Source organism: Notolepis coatsorum (assembly GCF_963971535.1).
Source record: "Notolepis coatsorum genome assembly, chromosome: 20".
Classification (NCBI taxonomy): domain Eukaryota; kingdom Metazoa; phylum Chordata; class Actinopteri; order Aulopiformes; family Paralepididae; genus Notolepis; species Notolepis coatsorum.
The window spans coordinates 43,368,123-43,390,142 of NC_140184.1; the positions used below are offsets into that span (position 1 = coordinate 43,368,123).

Below are 22,020 nucleotides of genomic sequence, written 5' to 3' on the forward strand. Positions count from 1 at the left end.
ACAGACAGACAGACAGACAGACAGACAGACAGACACTTTATTAATCCCCTTGGGGAAATTCTGTGACATACACATTAGGGCTGCACGATTAATCGATTTTAAATCGAAATCACGATTTGGAATGATGCAATTATCAAAAAAAAAAAAAAAATTGCATTTATTTATATAAAAAAAAAATATATATATATATTGTTTAACCAGGAAGTCCCATTGAGATACAAGATCGGTTTGGGAGAGGGAGGTAAGGGGTTTTAGATTGGGTGTTGTGAAGTTTAGACTTCAGAGAGCAAGGGTAAAGTACAGAAAAAAGGTACCGTTGGGTACCGGTATCGATTCCCAGGAAAAAAGAAAGATTTTCAGGCTCAGTGTCCCGAAAAGACCCACCGCGTAGGCCAGATGCAAGCCGCATTTTACAATAAACCTCTGTGGGGTTGCTTACATTTTTTTTTAATTATAATCGCAAATTGAATCGCAATGGCTATATCAGTCAGAAAAATCGCAATTCGATTTCCCAAAATCGTGCAGCCCTAATACACGGAATATTCCACAATCATTACATTTGACAGTAATAATGGCACACATAAATTCACACAGCATGCACATTTGTTGATAACATGCAGGACTACAGTAGATCTTGAGGCAGATGTATGAGTCCGCTGCAAGGCCACGAAGGTCGAGTGTCTGCACGAGTCGAAGGGAGGGGGTTGGGAGGGCTGGTCCCTAGCCACAGTTGCAGCTAGCGGTAGAGGGGCGGGGTCTAGCCACAGTTGCAGCTAGCGAGGCGGGTAGGGGGGATTTGGAGGGCGAGACATCAACAGCTTCCTGGCGCCCCCCCCAGCCACAGTGAAGCTCTGGTAGCTGCCATGTAGGCGCTGAGCACCCGCGAGAGGGGGCGGGGGGTAGGATTGGGAGGGCCTCATTCTGCTTTCTCGACAGCTGGTAAAGTCTTATCAGCTCTGGTTTATGTCCTTGGTGAGTCGTCTCTTCGAAATTTGTTATGGCTGGGACTGGGAGGCACTCTCAGAAAGGAGAAAATGCGAGGCGGTTAGGTGGCCGAGCGGAGATTGCGTTCGTCACCAGCCCCGGAGCTGTGAGCTCGATTCGCCTGTTCGAATCCAGCTCACAGCTCCGGGGTTGTCACCAGCTTGGCTGGCCGTCTGCACTGATACAATTGGCTGTATCAGAGGGTGGGAGAAGCTGGCGGGGTGGGTCTGGGTCGTTGTAAACAGCGACTCCTACAGTTCGGTCGGGGCGCCTGCTAAGCGCGGATTGGACGTGAGGGGGATAGTGTGGTCCTCCCACACGCTACGCCCTCTCAATGAGAATCCGCGCTGCCAGGTGAAAAGAAGCGGTGATTGGCTGGACGTGTGTCGGAGGAAGCACGTGGTAGCCTCCACTCTCCCAGATGATCTGACTGTGGGGGGTAAGTGCGCAGCGATCAGGAAGGGACTGGGAATTGGCATACGACTAACATTGGGATGGGAGAAAATCGGAGGAAAAAAATGGAGGGGGAAAAAGACCAATAAAAAAAAAAGAAAGGAGAAAATGCTTTCTAAGTTAAATGCACCGTCGAATTAAATTCGGTTTTGAGTAGAGTGAATTTTAACAACTTCATCCAGAATGACTGAGTGCAGTCGCTGGTCATCTGCGTGGAACGCAGCAAGTGTCTTATTCAGTTCAAAGTGGCACGCCTCAATCTTGGCCAATCTTAGAGCCCAAATCTGATTGCCATCCAAAAGCTTCTTATAGCATATCCAGCCACATACCGCAATCGCTCCAAATCAGAGTAGCATGAATGCGATAATCCAGATGTCTTCTGGGTCTTCAATTTCGAGGGGGGAAATGCATGAACTACGCCACGCGCCCCAACAATGTTGTAGCCCGATTGGAATGTCCCAAGAGGGCATAGAGGGTCAGCCTCATTCTGCTTTCTTGACAAAAATATGCGATCCACTACCGAAAGTGATTAGATCCATATCGAGTAGGTTTGAGTAGAGTCCGACAACGGCACGAAGCACAGAGCGCAGATAGAAGAGTGGGAGAGGAGCAGAGGAGGAAGCGACTGGTCTCGAGGAGGGCTTTCCCTAAACAATGGTATGGGGCGCAGCACCACTATGACAACGCGGCCAGCACCACCATGTGTTTAATTATTGCAGTGAAAACTTAGAAACCAACGCATCATTGTCGTATATGATTGCTCGTCCACTGTGTGTGTGCGTGGATACATGTGTTTTCATGTTCAACATTAAACTATTGTGCAACCTTATACACTGTACTTATTTGGAACTTAGCCTTATGTTTGCCATTTTATTGAAATTGTTTTATAAGTTTCAGGAAATTACACCAAATGGCTTTCTTTATTGCAAATTCGTTTGCCTCCCACAGCCCCCCCTCTGGACCACCCCTTAGTTGAGACTCATCACCATCTTGGAAAATCCTTGTGTTGATTTTATAATAATAAAATAATCCAACAGCTTGCTTAGCTTGTTTTTTTTAACAGTTATTGTTAGAAAACTGGCATTCTCTTTATAAAATGTGCCTGGGAGTCAATGTGACAGACTGATGGAGAAAGACATTATCAAAAGGTACCTTGATCTTGTTCATGGCCATCAGCTTCTCTTTCAAGGTGTCCGAGGCTTTGACCTGCTCCGCCTCCGCCTTGTTCAGCCTCTCCTTCAGGCTCTTGATGTTCTCATCTCTCTCTTGCAGGCCGACAGAGGCAGCAGACAGCGTCGTCTTTAAGATATCTTTTTCCTTCCGACGAGAGGACACCTCCTGTTTGGCAGCTTCTAGCTGCTCATTCAGGCTCTTCTGTTTGCTGCGTAAGTTCTCCATCTCTGACACGTGGTCCTCAGACTCTTTGCTCATCCTCTCCGTCAACTCTTGGACATCCTTCTGCAGAACGGAGATCAGGTGCGCTTTCTCAGTCAGGTTCTTCTCCAGGTTGAAATTGATCTGGGCTGTCGAGGCGAGGCTATTCTCTGTGACTTCTAGAGACTTCTTGATGTCGTCACAGGTCCACTCCAGTTCATTTTTCACGGCAGAGAGTTTATCTACAGCATCTTTGCTGGCAGTTACCTCCTCCTTCAAGATAGATATCTGCCCCAGGAGCTCATTCTTCTCTACTGCCAGAGAGTCCTGTAGGCTCTGAACCAAAAACAGAATCAAATTCATTCATCAAGTTTACAATAAATACTAAACGAACAACATCTGGCCCTTTGCGCAAGTTGTATTTTGGGAAGGGGGGTTAGCCAACCGGAAATGAGCCTTTGAACCGGAAGTGCTCATCCATATGTGGTCCGGGCACTCGCTATCGTTAGAGAGACTCCGTCTTGACATAGTGAACATCGATCGGTGCAAATAACTCGAAAAAACAACATGATTTGGACTTATATACTATTATACAACCTGGAAATGGATCGGGCATTTCTCCATCCCATAATAGAAAAAAATTTGTTCCACGCTCATCTGCCAGCGGCGCGAGGAAGCCACGGTAAGATTCAGCATTATATTCTAACGTGTTCCATATAAACTGCTATGATGAACATATGACCCACTCTGGATGAATCATCTAACGCTGCCCACGGAATTATAAACGATCCCCCGCCCATCCGGTCATCATCAGATGACACGTAGTAACTTCTAGAACCACGTCCAGTTGATTTTTTTTTTTTTTTTTTTTTTAACTTTGACCAGTCAGCTGGTTCTTTTTAGCGTTTATCGTTTTTTCGTCGCATTCATACTTGGTCAAGTTCGACCGACAGAAGCAGGCTGAAAGGGTTCAGATGGGGGGAAAGACACTCTGGGAAAGGCACGGCTGCCGTCCGGGATTCGAACGCGCTCAGCCCCAGATCCGCGCGAGCGCGGTTGTCCACGGCGCTGAAATAGCACTCGCGGTACGTGGTGAGCTACTGGAGCTCCCCCCAGTTGAAATTTTTTATCTCGCACCGATTGCTATCAAACTGTATTTCATCATCAATATAATGCATTTGGAGCTATAAATCAAGTTCTGGAGAAAGCTGCAGAAAACGATAAAAACACTTATACTTTAGACCATATTTTAGTATGAATATGTGAATGAAAAAGTTTAACGTTGCTACACCCTGAACAATACATATAGGACATTGAATGGGCCATAATAATGGCAATTTAGCAATAGAATTTAAAAAGTTATAGCCCTGCAAAGAAGGGGAACTTCTCCATAGACAAATAGAGCTGGCGAGGGATGGTAAATTATGAATTTAACCCATGGCGATCAAAGTGTTAAAGTAATGTTGCATTCGTTCGGTACACAGCGCGTACTGAACCAAAGGTCCTGTACTGAAATGGTTCGGTACGAATACATGTACCATTACACCCCTAATATATATATATATATATATGAATTTGAATACCCAACTCCCATTTGAATGTAAATAAATATAAATAAAAAATATGTATTGATATGAACTGAAAACGCATTACTGGTTCTAGTCCCTTTTTTTGTGATTCTGAAAAAATTTGCCTGCATTGCAATACAAGCCAATAAGTGAATAATACAAAGAACAGCCCAAAACCTAATGATAGTTTCTATAATTGGTATGAATTACACAATAAACTTTACACATGCTTTGATGTGGCAATAATATGTAGATTTGTATCCATAATATTAAAATATAATTTAGCCTAATTTCACATGATAGCGTTTTTTTTTTTTAAATACCGTACTTTTCGGACTATAAGCCGCGGCTTTTCCCCCCATTTTTAGACCCTGCGGCTTATATAACGGTGCGGCTTACATGTGACTCAACGTGACCAAACCCGAAAATGTAAAAATCAAAATATTGCTTTTTTGACTGCATTGAAATGTTATTTATCTGTTCCCTTTTTTGCTAAACTTAATACAACTTGTAAATGAGTTAATTCTTGTTATTTGTCCGACAGTATTGTGTCCCAATGCTAATTACATATGGTAATTAAACATTAAAACACGTGCGGCTTATAGTCCAGTGCGGCTTATATATGTACACATCATTCAATTTAGCTGCTGCGGCTTATAGTCAGGTGCGGCTTATAGTGCGAAAAGTACAGTATATATCAAACCCATCAGCTAAGTTTGATCCAAAGTGGACAAGAAATGCTTGATTTATTGCTGTGAGTCACAAACACAAACGTGCGATTAATGTACAATACACATTTTACACTCTGCGTGTTCATGTAAAAATCCTATGGAACACAATAACACAAAACTAATTAAAGCCAAACAAGGTTAGTTGTTTACCTGGGCTTCTTTCTGAAGCTCCTGAGCTTTGGTTTCTAGCACAGCGTTTTTTCCCTCTAAACCAGAGATCTTAGCCTCTGCCTCTCCAGCCTGCTTCTTCAGCTCCTCTGCTCCACCTTGGAGATCCTTCAGCTGCTGTTCTTTCTGACTCAGAGCCCCTGACACACTCTTCTTCTGCTCCTCCAGAGTGCTGACTGCCCCCGCTTGCTCAGAAACTAAGAGCGGAAACAGACACAAATATAATAAGATAAAAGGGCACAAACATGAGCAACAGACAATAGAGAAGAGTAAGAGAAACAGGAAAAACAATGCAGTTTGTGCTTTGGGTGTTTTTACCCTGGCTCGGATATACATTTCAAATCAACTTTACAGGACTTTCATTGACTGTTGGAGCACTTGTGTATTCAACGTAGGGGTGGGGAATTGGTACAGCAATATTTTGCGTGTCGATGTTATATTGATACAGTGATGCCAAGTATCGATATTTATATACAGTATAGAATAAAATTACAACCACTTTTTACTGCAATAATAATTGCAGTATATATTAATAAATAAATGATTACAATGAGGTGCACAGACTGAAAACATTATCATATTAGATAAAACAGATGATCTATATATTTTTGTATGTTTTCCATTAGGGACATAATTTGCAGTTGAAAGAAAATGCCATGGCAATATTACTATTATAGTATTATGTACTATATACTATTATATATACTATTATATACTGCAGGTATACTATACTGTAATGTGTACTATATGTGTGTACTGTAATGTGTAGTATATGTATGTACATGTGTAACATAGTGTGTTATCTCACTAACACACTGATGTGATTCGCTTTCTGCATCCGTCGTGTCCCAACGGAGTTTCCGTAGGTCACGACTGTCAATCAGAAATAAACACACGTCTACAAGCTAAGTTGTGTCCGTGTCTGCTCGAGTACATTACATGGTGTCAGAAGCTAAAATTAAATAAGAGGATATGGCATACTCGCACTTTGAACACCCCAAGATCGACTGGGAGGCTCCTGATTTGTATCAGGAGTTTGGGAGATTCAGAAGTCACGTCGAGTTAGTCTTTGAGGGTCCGCTCGCGGAGCTAGAAGCTAACCAGCTAGCCGGCTGGCTAGGTACGTGGGTCGGCGAGCAAGGCAGAGAAATATACAAGACGTTAGCCTGGGCTGACGGCGATAAAGCAGATCAGTCTATAGTGCTGGATAAATTTGCCACATACATCAGGCCAAGAAAAAACAAGCGGATAGCCAGGCACCGTTTCAGGCAAAGGAAACAAGGACCAAGTGAAGGTTTCGACAACTTTATTAAGGATTTGAGACTCATTCTCATGGACTGCGAGTACCCCGACTCCGACGACATGCTGGTCCAAAAACAACTGTTGGATAAAGGGGAGGCGCTAACGCTACCGAAAGCTATAGAAATTCCCCAGCGGTTTGAATTGTCACAGAAACAGATAAGAATCGTCAGAGAAGAGGATTCACAAGTCTCAGCAGTATCTGTTAAGCCAAAATACACAGTGCAAAATAAGAGAATGTGCAATGAAGGACAGACAAAACCTGTGTATCAGAGGAAGGCTCCGGAAAACCAACAGGGAAACTGCGCAAGCTGTGGGAGGGACCCCCAGCACAAACGGAACATGGGGAGGTGCCCAGCTAAAGGCTCAGAGTGTTCCACTTCCTACTGTCACAAACCCAACCACTGGATGGCAGTGTGTCGCAGGCGTGCAGTTAGCTCTGTGAGTGTTGAGTCAGATCAGGATGACGAAATTCTGAACATAAATCTGGCACAGACAGATAACCCGGAGAAGGATAAATGGACAGTAGACCTAAAAATACTGTCTCAGCAAGTGCCGTTTAGGATCGACACAGGCGCTAAGTGTAATACACTAACCGTAGACAGCTATCAGTCACTAATGCACTCAGGTGAGCTAAAACGCTCTAGTAGAGTACTCCGCTCGTATACCAATCATAAGATTAAGCCTGTAGCTGCAGTTGATCTACAGATGGCATACAAAAAGTGTAGTGTGAAGTGAGCGCCGAATTTGAAATAGTAGACATAGCGCAAGAGAATGTGCTCAGTGGAGCTTCGGCAGAGGCTTTAGGCCTTATTGCTCGTCTTGACTCACCTTATTGCTCATCTCTTTCTGCAGCTTTCTCCAGAACGTGATTTATAGCCCCAAATGCATTATATTGATGATGAAATACAGTTTGGTAGGAATCTGTGCGAGATCAAAAATTTCAATTGGACGAGGGGGCGTTTATAATTCCGTGGGCAACGTTATACCATTCATCTAATGTGGGTCATATGTTCATCATAGCAGTTAGTAAAGAACACGTTAGAATATAACGCTAAAACTCACCCCAGTCTCCTCGGGCCGTTGGGCGATCAGCGTGGAGTAGACAGTTTTCAATTATGGGATGTCGAAATACCGGATCTATTTCCAGGTTGTATAATAGTATATATACGTCCAAATCATGTTGTTTTTTCGAGTTATTTCCACCGATCGATGTTCACTGTGTGAAGACTGAGTCTCTCTAACATTAGCGAGTGCCCGGACCACATAGGGAGTGAGTCCTGCCGGGTTAAAGGTTGACATCCGGTTTTTCGATCTGCAGATCGGCCACCAGATGGCGGTCTTGAACCGCTAGAGGATTGAGAGGAGATCAGAACTGTGTGTCAAGGCTGCAGAGGGGAAATATGATTGCGATCACAGATTTTTGAAATATTGATATCAAAGACGAGTTCCGGCGTCCTCGGCAACTTGAGCATGGCGGGGAATGACGAGTTCCGGCGTTTTCGGCAGTTAAAGTGTTAACAATTGTGTGTATTAATTTGAGCCGTACTGTATTGTACCCATTCTGCAATCTGTTAAATAAAGTTCATTCATTCAGGTACTTTAGTTTTCCAAAACCGCAGATCCAACTACCCAGCCTCTGCCAGGGATAGGACCATTGGAGGCAAGAATCGCTACTTTAACAATGATTTACGTGCTTGCTGTTTACCAAATGGACAGACAGTCACGAGGGAATGGATCATGTACTCTCCATCAAATGGTAATATCTATTGTTTCACATGTAAGCTTTTCACAAACAAGTGTCATCAGTTTGTAGAAGGCTTTAGCAACTGGAAACATTCAGAACGCATCGAAGAGCACGAGAGGAGTGATGAGCATAGGAGCTGCATGTTGTCTTTACACCAGAGATGCAACGGCACAGCGACTATTGATTCATCCGTAATCAAACAAATGAAAGGAGCAAGGCAATACTGGAGAGAAGTTCTCAAAAGCAGCCCCGAGGTTGAAAACTACTTTGACACGTTACAGTCTTTGTATAATTTTTGTGCCTCCTCTACAAGCCGATGGGGCAAAGTATTTAGCAAAACGAGCGGAATAAGTTTGACATTGAAATCCCTCTCAGCTACAAGATGGAGCAGTCGAGCAGAATCCACCAAAGCTCTATCTGTAAACTACTCTAACATAAAGGAGGCACTTACAAAAATAGCAGGCTCAGATGAGGAAAAAAGGGACACTAGAAATGAGGCAGGAGCACTCTGTGCTAAACTGGAGTATTTGGAAACAGCATTTATGGCCCATTTATGGAATGCAATCCTTGACAGATTTCAAGCCACAAGCGCAATGTTACAAAAAAGTGACTTAACATTTTGACGGCGGTGAATCTTCTCCCGTCCTTGCGTGCTTTTGTTTCCTCACAACGTGACCAATTTGACATTTATGAAAAAGCAGCTCTGAATGCAGGTGTTCTCCAAACCTACAAGCGTGACCTACAACGAAGTAGAAAACGTAAAACCTTTGCAGATGAAGGGGGTGCAGATGATGTAAGCAGCCTACGTGATGGACGGAATCAATTCAAAGTTGAGACGTTTTATGTAATCATAGACAAACTGGTGAGCTGTCTTGATCATCGCCTCTCTGCCTACAAGGACTTGACCGATATATTTGGGGTATTATTCCAGCCAGAAACAACAAGCAACAGTGAGATCATAAAGCATGCCAATGCATTAGTCGGTGCTTATACATCCGACTTAAACAGCGGCTTTGCCAACGAGCTGCTACAGTTCAGATCATTCATGTCGCGCTTGTAGTGCTCCTTGAATGAGATCACCACAACACACACACCATTGCATTAATCAGGAGGACAATAAACTCTGCATACCTTTGTTTCACAATGAAAAGTGCTTTATAAATAAAATGAATTATTATTATTGTAAATAACCCCATGAAAGGTTTATTATTTCTATGGGTAATTACCCGCTTCATATTTGTGATGTTACTGGTTTCAAGGTGTGCATAAAGTGATCAATGTGTTGGGCTGTTTATAGAGATCTATGCCAATTAATGTTTATGTATATCCGGGACTTATTTTTATAAGAATTGAGAGGTATTTGTATATGTGACCTTTATTTTGAAAACCGTGTTGCGACGCAACCTTGTTTAAGTTTGCGCTTTTGACAGTGAAATGTTCAGTTCAACTTAGCTCGAAGGAAAGACTAATCAAAAAGGTTTAATTAACCCGTATGAGGTTCTTTGATAGGTCTTTGATTGTTTATAGAAGAGGAATGTAATACTATGCAAAACGAGAAATAAACAGTGATTTTACCAGCAGTAAATTGCAAGCCACTTTCATACGGGGAACCGTGACAATTATTAGTATTATCTTATTTGCATATTGTCTCATTATTAGATAGATAGATAGATAGATAGATAGATAGATAGATAGATAGATAGATAGATAGATAGATAGATAGATAGATAGATAGATAGATAGATAGATAGATAGATAGATAGATAGATAGATACTTTATTGATCCCTGGAGGGAAATGTAAGTAGACAGTATTTAAGTATTGAAAAACGTCCTAATAGTGGGCGACTCACCTAAATGCATGGCTGAACCTGAACGTTAGAAGTGTGTCCCCGTCAATCATCATCACTGCCAGATCCGACTTAATTTAATCGGCTATGGTCTCTTATCTCTCCACATCGGACGTGGTTGTCATAAGATGGACTGATATCCGCTCCGTTCTTCTTGCAGAGCAAAATTAGCGGCTTAAACTTATTGAAAGGAAGTTCGTTGGCGATGCCACATTCAGTTTCGATTCGATTGTTCGCTAGGAATTATGGGATTTGGTGGTGGACTCTACGCAGACGAGACATGGTATTTAATCGCACGATAGACTACAACTACCAAGTATATAGCGTGGCCCAGATTCACTTCACACGCAAATCTTTTTTTCACACAGGCAGCTACGCAGTAAATTCATTCATTGCACAGATTTTTTCATAGCACCGCGACATTATGCTCGCCAATGACTGCTTGGCGCGGCCGCGACAATTAAAAAAATGCCTTTTTTCATGATATTTGACGCCACTGATTGGCTCAGGTTAAAATCCGTCACAACTCCGAATCAAATGACGGAACTCCAAATCAAATGGACGGTTATCCGTCTCAAGACGGATGTTGACCACTCCCCCGATCCTTAGACCACGCCCCCTTAGGCCACACCCCCTCTGTGTATCTCTTGAACCGTTTGTCGTAGAGACTTGCGGGTTGTGCCATTGTACTCAGTGTAATAGTGTAAGTGTGTAATAGTGTAATAGTGTAATAGTGTGTAATAGTGTATTAGTGTGTAATAGTGTATTAGTGTGTAATAGTGTGTAATAGTGTGTAATAGTGTAATAGTGTGTAATAGTGTAATAGTGTGAAATAGTGTGAAATAGTGTAATAGTGTATTAGTGTGTAATAGTGTGTAATAGTGTGTAATAGTGTAATAGTGTGTAATAGTGTAAGTGTGTAATAGTGTGTAATAGTGTGTAATAGTGTGTAATAGTGGGTCATAGTGTAATAGTGGGTCATAGTGTGTAATAGTGTGTAATAGTGTGTAATAGTGTGTAATAGTGTGTAATAGTGTAATAGTCTAATAGTGTGTAATAGTGTAATAGTGTGTAATAGTGTAATAGTGTGCAATAGTATAATAGTGTGTAATAGTGTAATAGTCTAATAGTGTGTAATAGTGTAATAGTGTGTAATAGTGTAATAGTGTGTAATAGTATAATAGTGTAATAGTGTGTAATAGTGTGTAATAGTGTGTAATAGTGTGTAATAGTGTGTAATAGAGTATTAGTGTGTAATAGTGTATTAGTGTGTAATAGTGTAATAGTGTGTAATAGGGTAATAGTGTGTAATAGGGTAATAGTGTGTAATAGTGTAATAGTGTGTAATAGTGTAATAGTGTGTAATAGTGTAGTGTGTAATAGGGTAATAGTGTAATAGTGTGTAATAGTGTGTAATAGTGTGTAATAGAGTGTAATAGAGTGTAATAGTGTGTAATAGTGTAATAGGGTAATAGTGTGTAATAGTGTGTAATAGTGTGTAATAGTGTGCTATGCGACTTGCGGGTTGTGTCATTGCACTCAGTAGGGATATCCTCTTTCATTGGTCTATGTTGACCACTCCCCCGATCATTAGGCCACGCCCCCTTTTTGTATCCTTTTAACAGTTTGTCATAGAGACTCGCGAGAGACCCTCTCCCGTTGGCCAGCGGTGCACAGGCGTCACCCACACTTTCACAATTTCCCCCGCGCGGAATTGTCTAGTTATTATTATTATCTACCGCCGCGGCGGCAAAACCTATTAAAACCTGATTGTGTGTGAGCGTGTGGCCGTGTGGCGGCAAAGTATTATTATTCTAAGTATTATTATTATTATCTACCGCCGCGGGGGCAAAACCTATTAAAACCTGCTTGTGTGTGAGCGTGTGGGGGCAACAAAAATAAATGCGCATGCGCGCGTTACCGGCGTAGGGGGGAAGCAAGCGTAGAAGATTGCTGGCCAATCAGAGCAACGCGGAAGGGCTTGTTGCTTGCCGGAAGGATACAAGCGTCCCCGACACACACGCAGTCAAGTTTGTGTGTAAATGCTCCCACAAGGGAGAGAGAGAGAGAGAGGAGAGATGCGTCCCCGACACTAGGGCTGCACGATTTTGGGAAATAATCGATTGCGATTTTTCGACCAGATATTGCGATTGCGATTAAATTCGCGATTATAATTATTTATTTTTTTAGGCAGCCCCACAGGGTTTATTGTAAAACGCGGCTTGCATCTGGCCTACGCATGGGTCTTTTCGGGACACAGAGCCTGAACATTTTTCTTTTTACCTGGGAATCGATACCGGTACCCAACGGTACCTTTTTTTCTGTACTTTACTCTCCCTCTCTGAAGTCTAAACTTCACAACACACAATCTAAAACCACTTACCTCCCTCTCCCAAACCGATCTTGTATCTCAATGGGATTTCTTGGTTTAAAAAAAATATAATATATATATATATTTGCGATATAATTTTTTTTGCGATTTGATAATTGCATCATTCCAAATGCTCGTTCTCTGCCTGTCAAAACCTATTTGAGGAAGTGTCGGGTTACACTATGCGCTACAACCATAGAGGGGGCGTTACTGCAAATCAGTACCTTATTCACGTCAGCAAAATACCGTCAAATCAGAACAGCTTAGTTGAGTGAGGGAAGATCTCGTGAACTCGAGACTAGACTGATTAGTCAATATGATAATTAACGACACAGACCACATTGATATAATCCCCAATTGCTAGGATACAATGCTAAACACTGGAAAAGGCCATTTATAATGCATGGGACCTTTAATTCAAACCATCAATTAGTTGGGGGGTTGGGATGTGAACAACAGCTTTTTTGTGTGCGTTTTTTTAAGATTCTGATGTAGACCTATCGACCTATAAAACATATACTTATATAGCTTAATTCACAAAAGAATGTATCTGTATGTGGGCTATTTGCCCAGATACATATTTATTTGCCCATATCACGTTACCATTCGCAAAGCTACAAAGGCACAATTACATTAGGTTCTAATTTTAAAAAATAAACCAATGTACCTTCAGTAAAATTTCTATCCATCGATTGATGGATCAATAGTTGCATACGTTTGCAGCCTAGTTGCATTACCGTACTCATTATGCATTACCGTACTCATTATGCGGCACAATCTTCAACCCACAAGGTACAGGCTTTTCCATTCCTTATTATAGGGGAGCACCTAGTGGTGACAGGTGGAACAGCAACCTACATTAGTGCTCCATAAAAAGTTTCTAAAAGTTGAATGGTTTTAATTATTTTAATGGTTTGCAAAATTAAAAACTACACTTTAATTTGGAAAACAGTACCGCTAGTTTCTCTTTTATTTTGACAGCTCTCAAAATCCCATGATTTTCCAGTAATGTCCATGATCAGAGGAAACCCAGTGTGCGTGTGTACCTTGCTCAGAGAGGAAACCCAGTGTGTGCGTGTGTACCTTGCTCAGAGAGGAAACCCAGTGTGTGCGTGTGTACCTTGCTCAGAGAGGAAACCCAGTGTGTGCGTGTGTACCTTGCTCAGAGAGGAAACCCAGTGTGTGCGTGTGTACCTTGCTCAGAGAGGAAACCCAGTGTGTGCGTGTGTACCTTGCTCAGAGAGGAAACCCAGTGTGTGCGTGTGTACCTTGCTCAGAGAGGAAACCCAGTGTGTGCGTGTGTACCTTGCTCAGAGAGGAAACCCAGTGTGTGCGTGTGTACCTTGCTCAGAGAGGAAACCCAGTGTGTGCGTGTGTACCTTGCTCAGAGAGGAAACCCAGTGTGTGCGTGTGTACCTTGCTCAGAGAGGAAACCCAGTGTGTGCGTGTGTACCTTGCTCAGAGAGGAAACCCAGTGTGTGCGTGTGTACCTTGCTCAGAGAGGAAACCCAGTGTGTGCGTGTGTACCTTGCTCAGAGAGTGAGAGGACTTCTTGCTGCAGGGCCTCCCCTCTCCTCTCTGCCTCAGACAGCTTCTCCAGCAGGTCATCTCTGCTCTTCTCCAGGTCACCATGTTTAGACTGGAGCTCTGCTCTCAAGCCCTTCTGGATCTTCAGGGCAGACTCCAGAGAAGTCACCTACAGTAAATTAACAAAATCAATTTGTCAATTTTTATTGTATCTTTGTTGTCTTATGCAAATGTTTCTTCTACTGAGGATTTTTTTATTGATACATTGAACCTTTATTAATACCCTTGGGGGAATTGGTTCTCTGCATTTGACCCATCCTAAGTTAAAACTATTTAGGAGCAGAAGCAGTGGGCAGCCACACATAGTGCGGTGCCAGGGTTGGTCTACCGACTACCGCCACCAAGCCACTTCAACTCATACAGAAGGCAGCTGCCCGCCTGATCAGCCCATGTTACCCCACTTCCTAGAGAGCTGCACTCGGCTCCCCATCGCCGCACAAATCTGCTTCAAGGTCCTTGACCTGGCATATCGTGCAGTGAAGGGAGTGAAGTCGCTTTGGATAAAAGCATCAACTAAATAACAAATGTAAAATGTAAATGGTCTGGGAGGAGCTGGACCTGGAGGAAAACAACACAAACATGGGGAGAACATGCAAACTCCACACAGAAAGGGCCCTTGCTGGGGTTTGAACCCAGGACATTCTTGCTGTGAGGTAACAGTGCTAACCACTGCTGGGGTTTGAACCCAGGGTCTTCTTGCTGTCAGTGGCGTCGCGTGAGTCAAATAACAGAGGATGCCATTTTTTTTTGTATCCACTTTTTCTCCCATTTTTTCTATATTTTCTCCCATCCCAATTTCGTATCATCCAATTCAACCCTCCCCTGTCACGAACGCTGTTTCTTGCCTCCCACAAGCCGGCTGCAATGTGGACTAAGTCATACATAGCACAAGTCCCCTCCGGTACTTGAGGTAACAGCAGTCGCATCTTTTCACCTGCGCAGCTCGATCTCTCAGTGTCGAGGAGTAACGCGTGGGAGGCTCACGCTGCCCCCGACACTTCCTGATTCTACTGCGCAGGCGCACCAACCGACTTGTAGGAGTCGCTTGTTCACAACGCCCGATCCCCACCCTTCAGTTTCCCTCCCCGTAATACGGCCAATGTGTATTACTGCGGACGACCAGCTAAACTGAAAACAATGTGGAGAGCTGGATTCGAACACGCGAATCCTAGCGTCTCCACACTGGTGGCGAGTGCCTTGCCCACTACACCACCTAGCCGCCCCAGAGGATGCCATTTTTATTATTTAACACTTTCAGTGCCAGCAGGGGGCGCACGATTTAGTGCTTGAGTGCCACCACCCACTTCAATGATAGTGTTAAAACGCCTAATCTATGTTTTAAAGGGGAACTATTTGACTATTTCTTTCACTATTTGGGCACTTTTACACAATTCCTGTGAGTCTATGGAACACCTCTGTAATATATATTTTTTTTTTATTCATTGTTTTGTATTTCTAATCAAGTCCTCAAAAACAGCATTTTTCTACCTCAAGATCTCGAGCTGTTTTGAGCCTGGGCTCCAGGTCCAGGTCCAGCCACTGTGTGCAGCTCATCCTGCACCTCTCCATTATCATGCAGTGGTGTCTTTCTGACATCACAAATCATCACATTTTCAAATGACTCAGTTCAGTGAGGGTGAATATTGTGAGAGGAGAATTGGAAGAATGCGCCAATATGAGAATTTTGAGACATAGATCATATTAATATAAGTTCACATAGCTAGGAAACAATGCTAAACACTCAAAAAGGCCATTTATAAGATAGTTCCCCTTTAAATTATGGCTATGTGTCTAATCTGCCCGTCGCTTATCAATGACTTGTTTGCAGTCAACATTGTCGAAACGGATTGTTTTTTTATCGGTTCATTTTCGTTTTATAGCATTTTGAAAAGCCCTCGTTTTCAAGGAAAATATAAAGATTCCGTGATAATCGCCCTTTACTGGAATATTCTAGAATACACAAAAACGTTGTCATTTTTCGGCCTATTTATGAATCATTTTCAAATAAACGCTAGATTATCGATAGTATATTTGTACGTATGCACTAGGGCTGTCTTAAATACTTCAAAGCTGCGTTCGATGGGCATGGGATTCGAATATGAAAATTAAATTATTAAAAAAAATATATGATTTTTTTTTTTTTTTTGAAAAATCACCTCTGCCTCTCTTTGTTAATTATTTAAGATGAGGTCGGACTCGGCACTGACAGATTTGTGTTCATTGTGCTGCTTTTATAAAGCCTCAAATGACGGCTTACAATATTTCATGAAAGCAAAGTGTTTTGTTGGTCTAAGATTTTAAAAGGTTTAAACTTTACAGCACTGACAAAGTTGAACAAAGTGCTGTACAAGTCCCACAACATATATTATTAAAGAAATAAAAAATAAAAAATTATTTCGAAGCTTCGAATTAAAATCGCATCTCGGCCCCGAAGCCTCGAATTCCCAAAAAAAATTGAAGGTCAGCCCTAGTATGCACGCTATATAGGCGATCTGAAAAATCGATTCTCTTATTTCGTGATCGCTCGCACAGCCACACACACACACACATAGGGAAAAAGCTTATATTGCCGTGAAAACAGGTCTGATTATCCTAAGACTGGTAAAATAGATTCCTTACCTAAGATCAGATGTTATCCAAAAAGATTATTCCAATTCCTGATCGCCATTCCAAATATCGATCGCTTTTATTGATCCAACGCTACATACTGGACATATGTATTCCACGCTGTTCTGAGGGTCCACAATGAATCCGATCGGCTCGGGTTACATGCCTGAGAAGTAAAATGTGGATTCCGGATTTTTCTTTTCTCATCCATTTTCATTGAGTCCATTCCAAAAGGGTGCATTACCATCTGGGAGACGATAGGGGGCGTTTTTTTCACATCTGAGCTCCTACAGGGGCTGCTGTACCAACAGGAGACTCGGTTGATGAAATATGAATTTAGATCGCTAATAAAAAAATAAAACGCTAATACACATCATCGGCACTCAGGTATTGGGCTGATAAAACGAGTTATGACGTCCCTGGCACTGAAAGTGTTAATATATAAATAAATATATATAATTATATATAATTAAGCCAAATAATATTGTGACAAAATAAAAATGCACACTAAATAAAAACACACATTTCAAGTGTAAACAATAGATACAGCTATAGCTACTGACATTATCACAATGTCAGTAGCCTAGCTATATCTATTATATTGTGATGAAATATAGTAATGCATCATTTATGCACCTTTAGTTTAGTTTATAAAGGACAGTGTGCACTGACAATCATTTGCATTAATTATTAATGATTAATTATTATGGGATATACTGTATATACCGGATCTCCTCTCTGGTAAACAAGAATACCCTGAACACTCTAACAGAAGCACTAATTCAAGGGTACTACGACTATGCTTGCACTCATGGTACAAAAGCACCTCAAAGGCACTAAAAACAAGATTACAAACATCACAAAAAAAAAAAGTCAGACTACTGCTTAACCTCACTCCTAGAACCCACCTCACCCCTGCCCACTTTGACTACCTAGGATGGCTTAGAGTAGACGACAGAGTACAGCAACTTGCAATGGGCTGGTCTACAAGATACACAACTACACCACCAATGTAGTTCCCCCCACCCCACCTACCCAACCTCCTCCAATGTACAGTTTCTTCCCCCTCAAATGTATATAATGTATATACTCTCTTTTTAGAAACTCTGTCTATTAATCAGAGTTTCCAACATCAGGGTCTATGTGACAGGCGTTGTACTCTTAAACAGTACTGTATATTTGTAAATCTGGTATGTCATAAATGTCTGGATGTAGCAGTACTGTATATCTGTATGTCATGTATGTCATATATGTTAAGATGAATTGAAAATGGGGGACCCTGATGTAAACAAGACAAACGTCTTTCTCTGGTCTGCATCCCCTTAACAATTGTGTGTATTGAACCGTACTGTATTGTACCCATTCTGCAATCTGTTAATAAAGTTTTCAATCAATCAATCAAACAATGCTGTTTGTTTACACACAGTCAGTAACGTTAGTTTGCTAGCAGGCAAGCTATGCAGTACCATAGGCATACCTTTGCCAATGGACCGGACAGATTTGAAGAAAGATTCACAGAATATCCAGTAAAAAGTAAAAATCCAGGAAAAGTCCTCTGGCCAAAAATAAACCTCTTGCATCTTGAAATATCTCCAACAAAAGCTCCTCTGTTTAGCCCAACCAGTTAGCCATTCAGTTCCGACTTGCTTGTGGTTATCATTTCAACATTAAAAGTGCGTCCCTTCCCAGCCTGGTGATGTCACGTTTAGCTTTTAACCCCCTGAAGTCTAAAGTTTCTAGCTCCACCTTCTCAGAATATTCTCTTTTTTTTTGTTACATAATGTAAAATTACAGATTCATACCTTCAAAATAAGCCATCAATTGTCAAATTTGAGACGATAGTTTTCAATCAATGTCCTATCAAACATTCTGGTAAAATCCTAACAACTTTTCAGTATAGGACTTGAACTAGATCCAAGTTCATTCAGCTATCTGATGAGAGAACTACACTCCCAGAATTCAATGTGATCATTGTCACTAGAACCATTTCACACCTGGAGCTAGGCCTGCCACGATAACACATTTTGCTGGGCGATTAATTGCCCCCGAAAATATCACGATAAGCGATATTATTGCGACCGGTTAGAGAATTTTTTTTTTGGAGAAATTTATTTCCCAAAACTTTTATTTTGAAGCCCACCGCTCCGTCTTTTCCGGTGTTTAAGACTTTTATTTTGAAGCCCACCGACCGGACCGGAAGTATTGTTGTGATTTTATCAGGTACTTTTTGGGTACCAGAAAAGTCACGTGAAACACTGCAGACCACTGAATAGAGACGCGTCTCTAGGATTTCATAATCATTATGTTTGCAGCAGGCACAAGTGCAATAAACAAAGGATACAGTCACTGTGTATTCTGCCTCATTTATTGATTAAACAAAACCGACATCAACACAATTTGCCACCGAGCGGAGAGTTTAGTCTCGCAAAAAGATCGCTGACTTGTTAAGGCTTGTTGTTAGGTTAGGTGCTAATGTTGTGCTAGCGTTTTAGCATGGCTATCGTACATAGCGTGATCAATATAACTCGCTATTGATTGTTTGTATGAGTAACGTTAATGCTGGTAGAATAGACACAGCGTGAGGTAATCACCATCCATTTTAAACCGGTTATTACCTAATGCTAACGTTAGCAAATAGACGCGACTGGTAACGTTACAGCTTGTTAGCCTAATGCTCGTTAACGTTAGCATAGACAGCCTAGCTAACGTTAACGCTTGTAGAATAGACACAGAGGTAACGTTAGCGTTAGCAGAATAGACACAACGAGGGTCTCGTTAATGTTGTTATTGATTGATTGATTGAAAACTGTGTTTACTCTGTTTGTATGAGTAACGTTAATGCTAGTAGAATAGACACATTGTGACTGACAAGGGGCACTGGGTCCGCCTCATTAAAACAAACGCGCAAATAGCAATTAATCGCGCCCGTCAAAATCATTGCATTCATTTTAATTATCGCGGCAATTAATCGATTTATTGCTTATCGCGGCAGGCCTACCTGGAGCAAAGGCCCAGTCATTCCTTTGTTATTCCAGTGAATGGACCCAGCAGGAGGCCTAGCCTAGCGACAAGCGGCCACTACATAGTTGGGTATTGAAAAAATGCTCATATACACAGAGAATAATAATCAACAAGAAACATCAACTGTATCAATTGTATTGTACAATGAACAACCCTATATATCGCTTTTGGATTACAATAGTAATACAAGGTAATGTACTGATTTCTTTTGATTTCTCTGTTTGAGAGAGAGAGAGAGAGAGAGAGAGAGAGAGAGAGAGAGAGAGAGAGAGAGAGAGTGTGTGTGTGTGCAGGGGAGTAGCTGGGGGGGGGGTTAGGATGATTCCAAGGGCCCAGCAAATGCCCCAAATTTTTGTATAGATTGGGGGCCCCACATTTTTTTAATAGATTGGGGGCCCACAAATTGATTATTTTCATGGGGCCCAGAATCTCCAGCTACGCCCCTGTGAGCGCACCTTTCTCTAGAGACGAGCTGTCATCACCGTGATGCGCGCTTGAATGAACTGCGAGATAACTCATAACTCGTACACACACGCACTCTGTCTCTGCCAGTTATGTTGATGAAAAGCATGTTAGACTACTTTTAATACATAAATTAACGTTCCGTCGGGTCCCGTGTATTCTAGAGAATGATAATAATAATAATAATAATAATAATAATAATAATAATAATAATAATAATAATAATAATAATAAAGGACGCGCTGAAGAAGCATACATAGAAGCAGACTCGACACAAGTTTCGTCTCGACGCTGCGTCTCAGCGCACACACACACCACATTATTCTGCGAAGCAGCTCAGTGTCCCGTGGATATTATTGCAAGAGATAATTCATACATATTATGAAAAGCCGATGCCGATCTGTTGTTTAGAATTTGGATGGGGGGTAGCGAGTCTCTGATACCTCTCACCTCTGCGCGGGGGTCTAACACCTATTCACAGCGCACACGCTTCTCTTGTGTGTGTGCGCGCGTGCGTGTATGTGTGTTTCGTGACGCGCTGTAGTTCTCTCGCAAACGGAAATAATTACAAGCATACCATCTAGCAAGAATTAAACGTATTTACAAGTCGTATTATGTTTAGCAAGTAATGAGACATATATAGTACATCTCAAAGCACTCGAAATTGTCATTTTTCTATTTTTATCGATTTCTGAAAATATGTACGTTTAGAGCATTTAGAAGACATTCTAATTATTTTGTTCTCCGCCCACGGGAGCAATACGCCCCGTTGACTCCTAAGGGTTTAATGTGATTTGATTGGTCAATCTGGTGGGCGGCAAATTTGATTGAAGCCAAGGAGTGCTTCGCTTCTCTAACCTAGTCCCAGTCTGCGGCTGTGTTAAGGCGTAGGCCCTAAGCCCAACCCATTGAATTAAGCTTGAATCTTATTGGCTAATAATATGTAACATCTAATATGTAGGACGCGAGAACCCGCCCTAATTCTCAAAGCCTCCATGTCAATCAAATAATGCTGAGCAGAATGCCTCAGTGAGTCAGTGACAGTGTTAGAGAGTGGGAAGGAGAAAATTGTAAAAAGAAAATAGAAAAGTGAGTCAGTGACAGTGTTAGAGAGTGGGAAGGAGAAAATTGTAAAAAGAAAATAGAAAATGTCTCCAGGAGGGAGACAATTATTATAACAGAGATGAAAAATAATGTTTTTTTTTTATTATTGTAAACTATGAAAGAAATTAAAAAATATATTATTTTAATTTTTTAATTTTAATTTTTTTTACTGTTCATATTTTTGGGGAAGCTCGGCTTCCCTTGGCTCCCATGAATATTCGCCACTGCTTGCTGTGAGGTAACAGTGCTAACCACTGCACCAGCGTGCCACCCTCAATCAATAAATATTTAATTGATTGAATTAGGGGTGTAACGATGCGACCTCGTCACAACGATTAATTTCTATTACGATTATTCAGGCAACGATTCAATGCATCATGAAATCTCTTCATTTGACCACGATTCTATCAGTTAATTCCCCCAAAAAAAATTAATACACAAATGTGGCTGGGGTAACTGATTCACTCAGCATGGATGGACTATAGGTCAGTAAAAACAATACACACAAAAAATAAACATAATTTTTTTTTATAATAATTGTTTTTATTAATTTAGATTATAATCGATTCTAACATTTTCAAATTGATGCAGTTGAATCGTCACATTAGAATCGATGCATTTCGATTAATCGATGCATCGTTACACCCCTAGATTGAATCAATAACTGAATGTTATATCATAGTTACATGAAATATA

At 41.5% G+C, this 22,020-nt stretch overlaps 1 protein-coding gene across 1 annotated transcript in view; it reads right to left on the reverse strand.

Annotated features, from left to right (window-relative positions):
* cenpf (centromere protein F) overlaps positions 1–22,020 on the reverse strand; it is a 162,133-nt gene that overhangs the window by 81,167 nt on the left and 58,946 nt on the right. The window contains exons 18-20 of the mRNA XM_084337734.1: positions 14,071–14,239; positions 5,261–5,475; positions 2,590–3,147 (exon numbers count right to left, since the gene is read on the reverse strand). Coding sequence (XP_084193860.1) covers positions 2,590–3,147; positions 5,261–5,475; positions 14,071–14,239 — 942 coding nt within the window. The remainder of the gene's footprint in view (positions 1–2,589; positions 3,148–5,260; positions 5,476–14,070; positions 14,240–22,020) is intronic.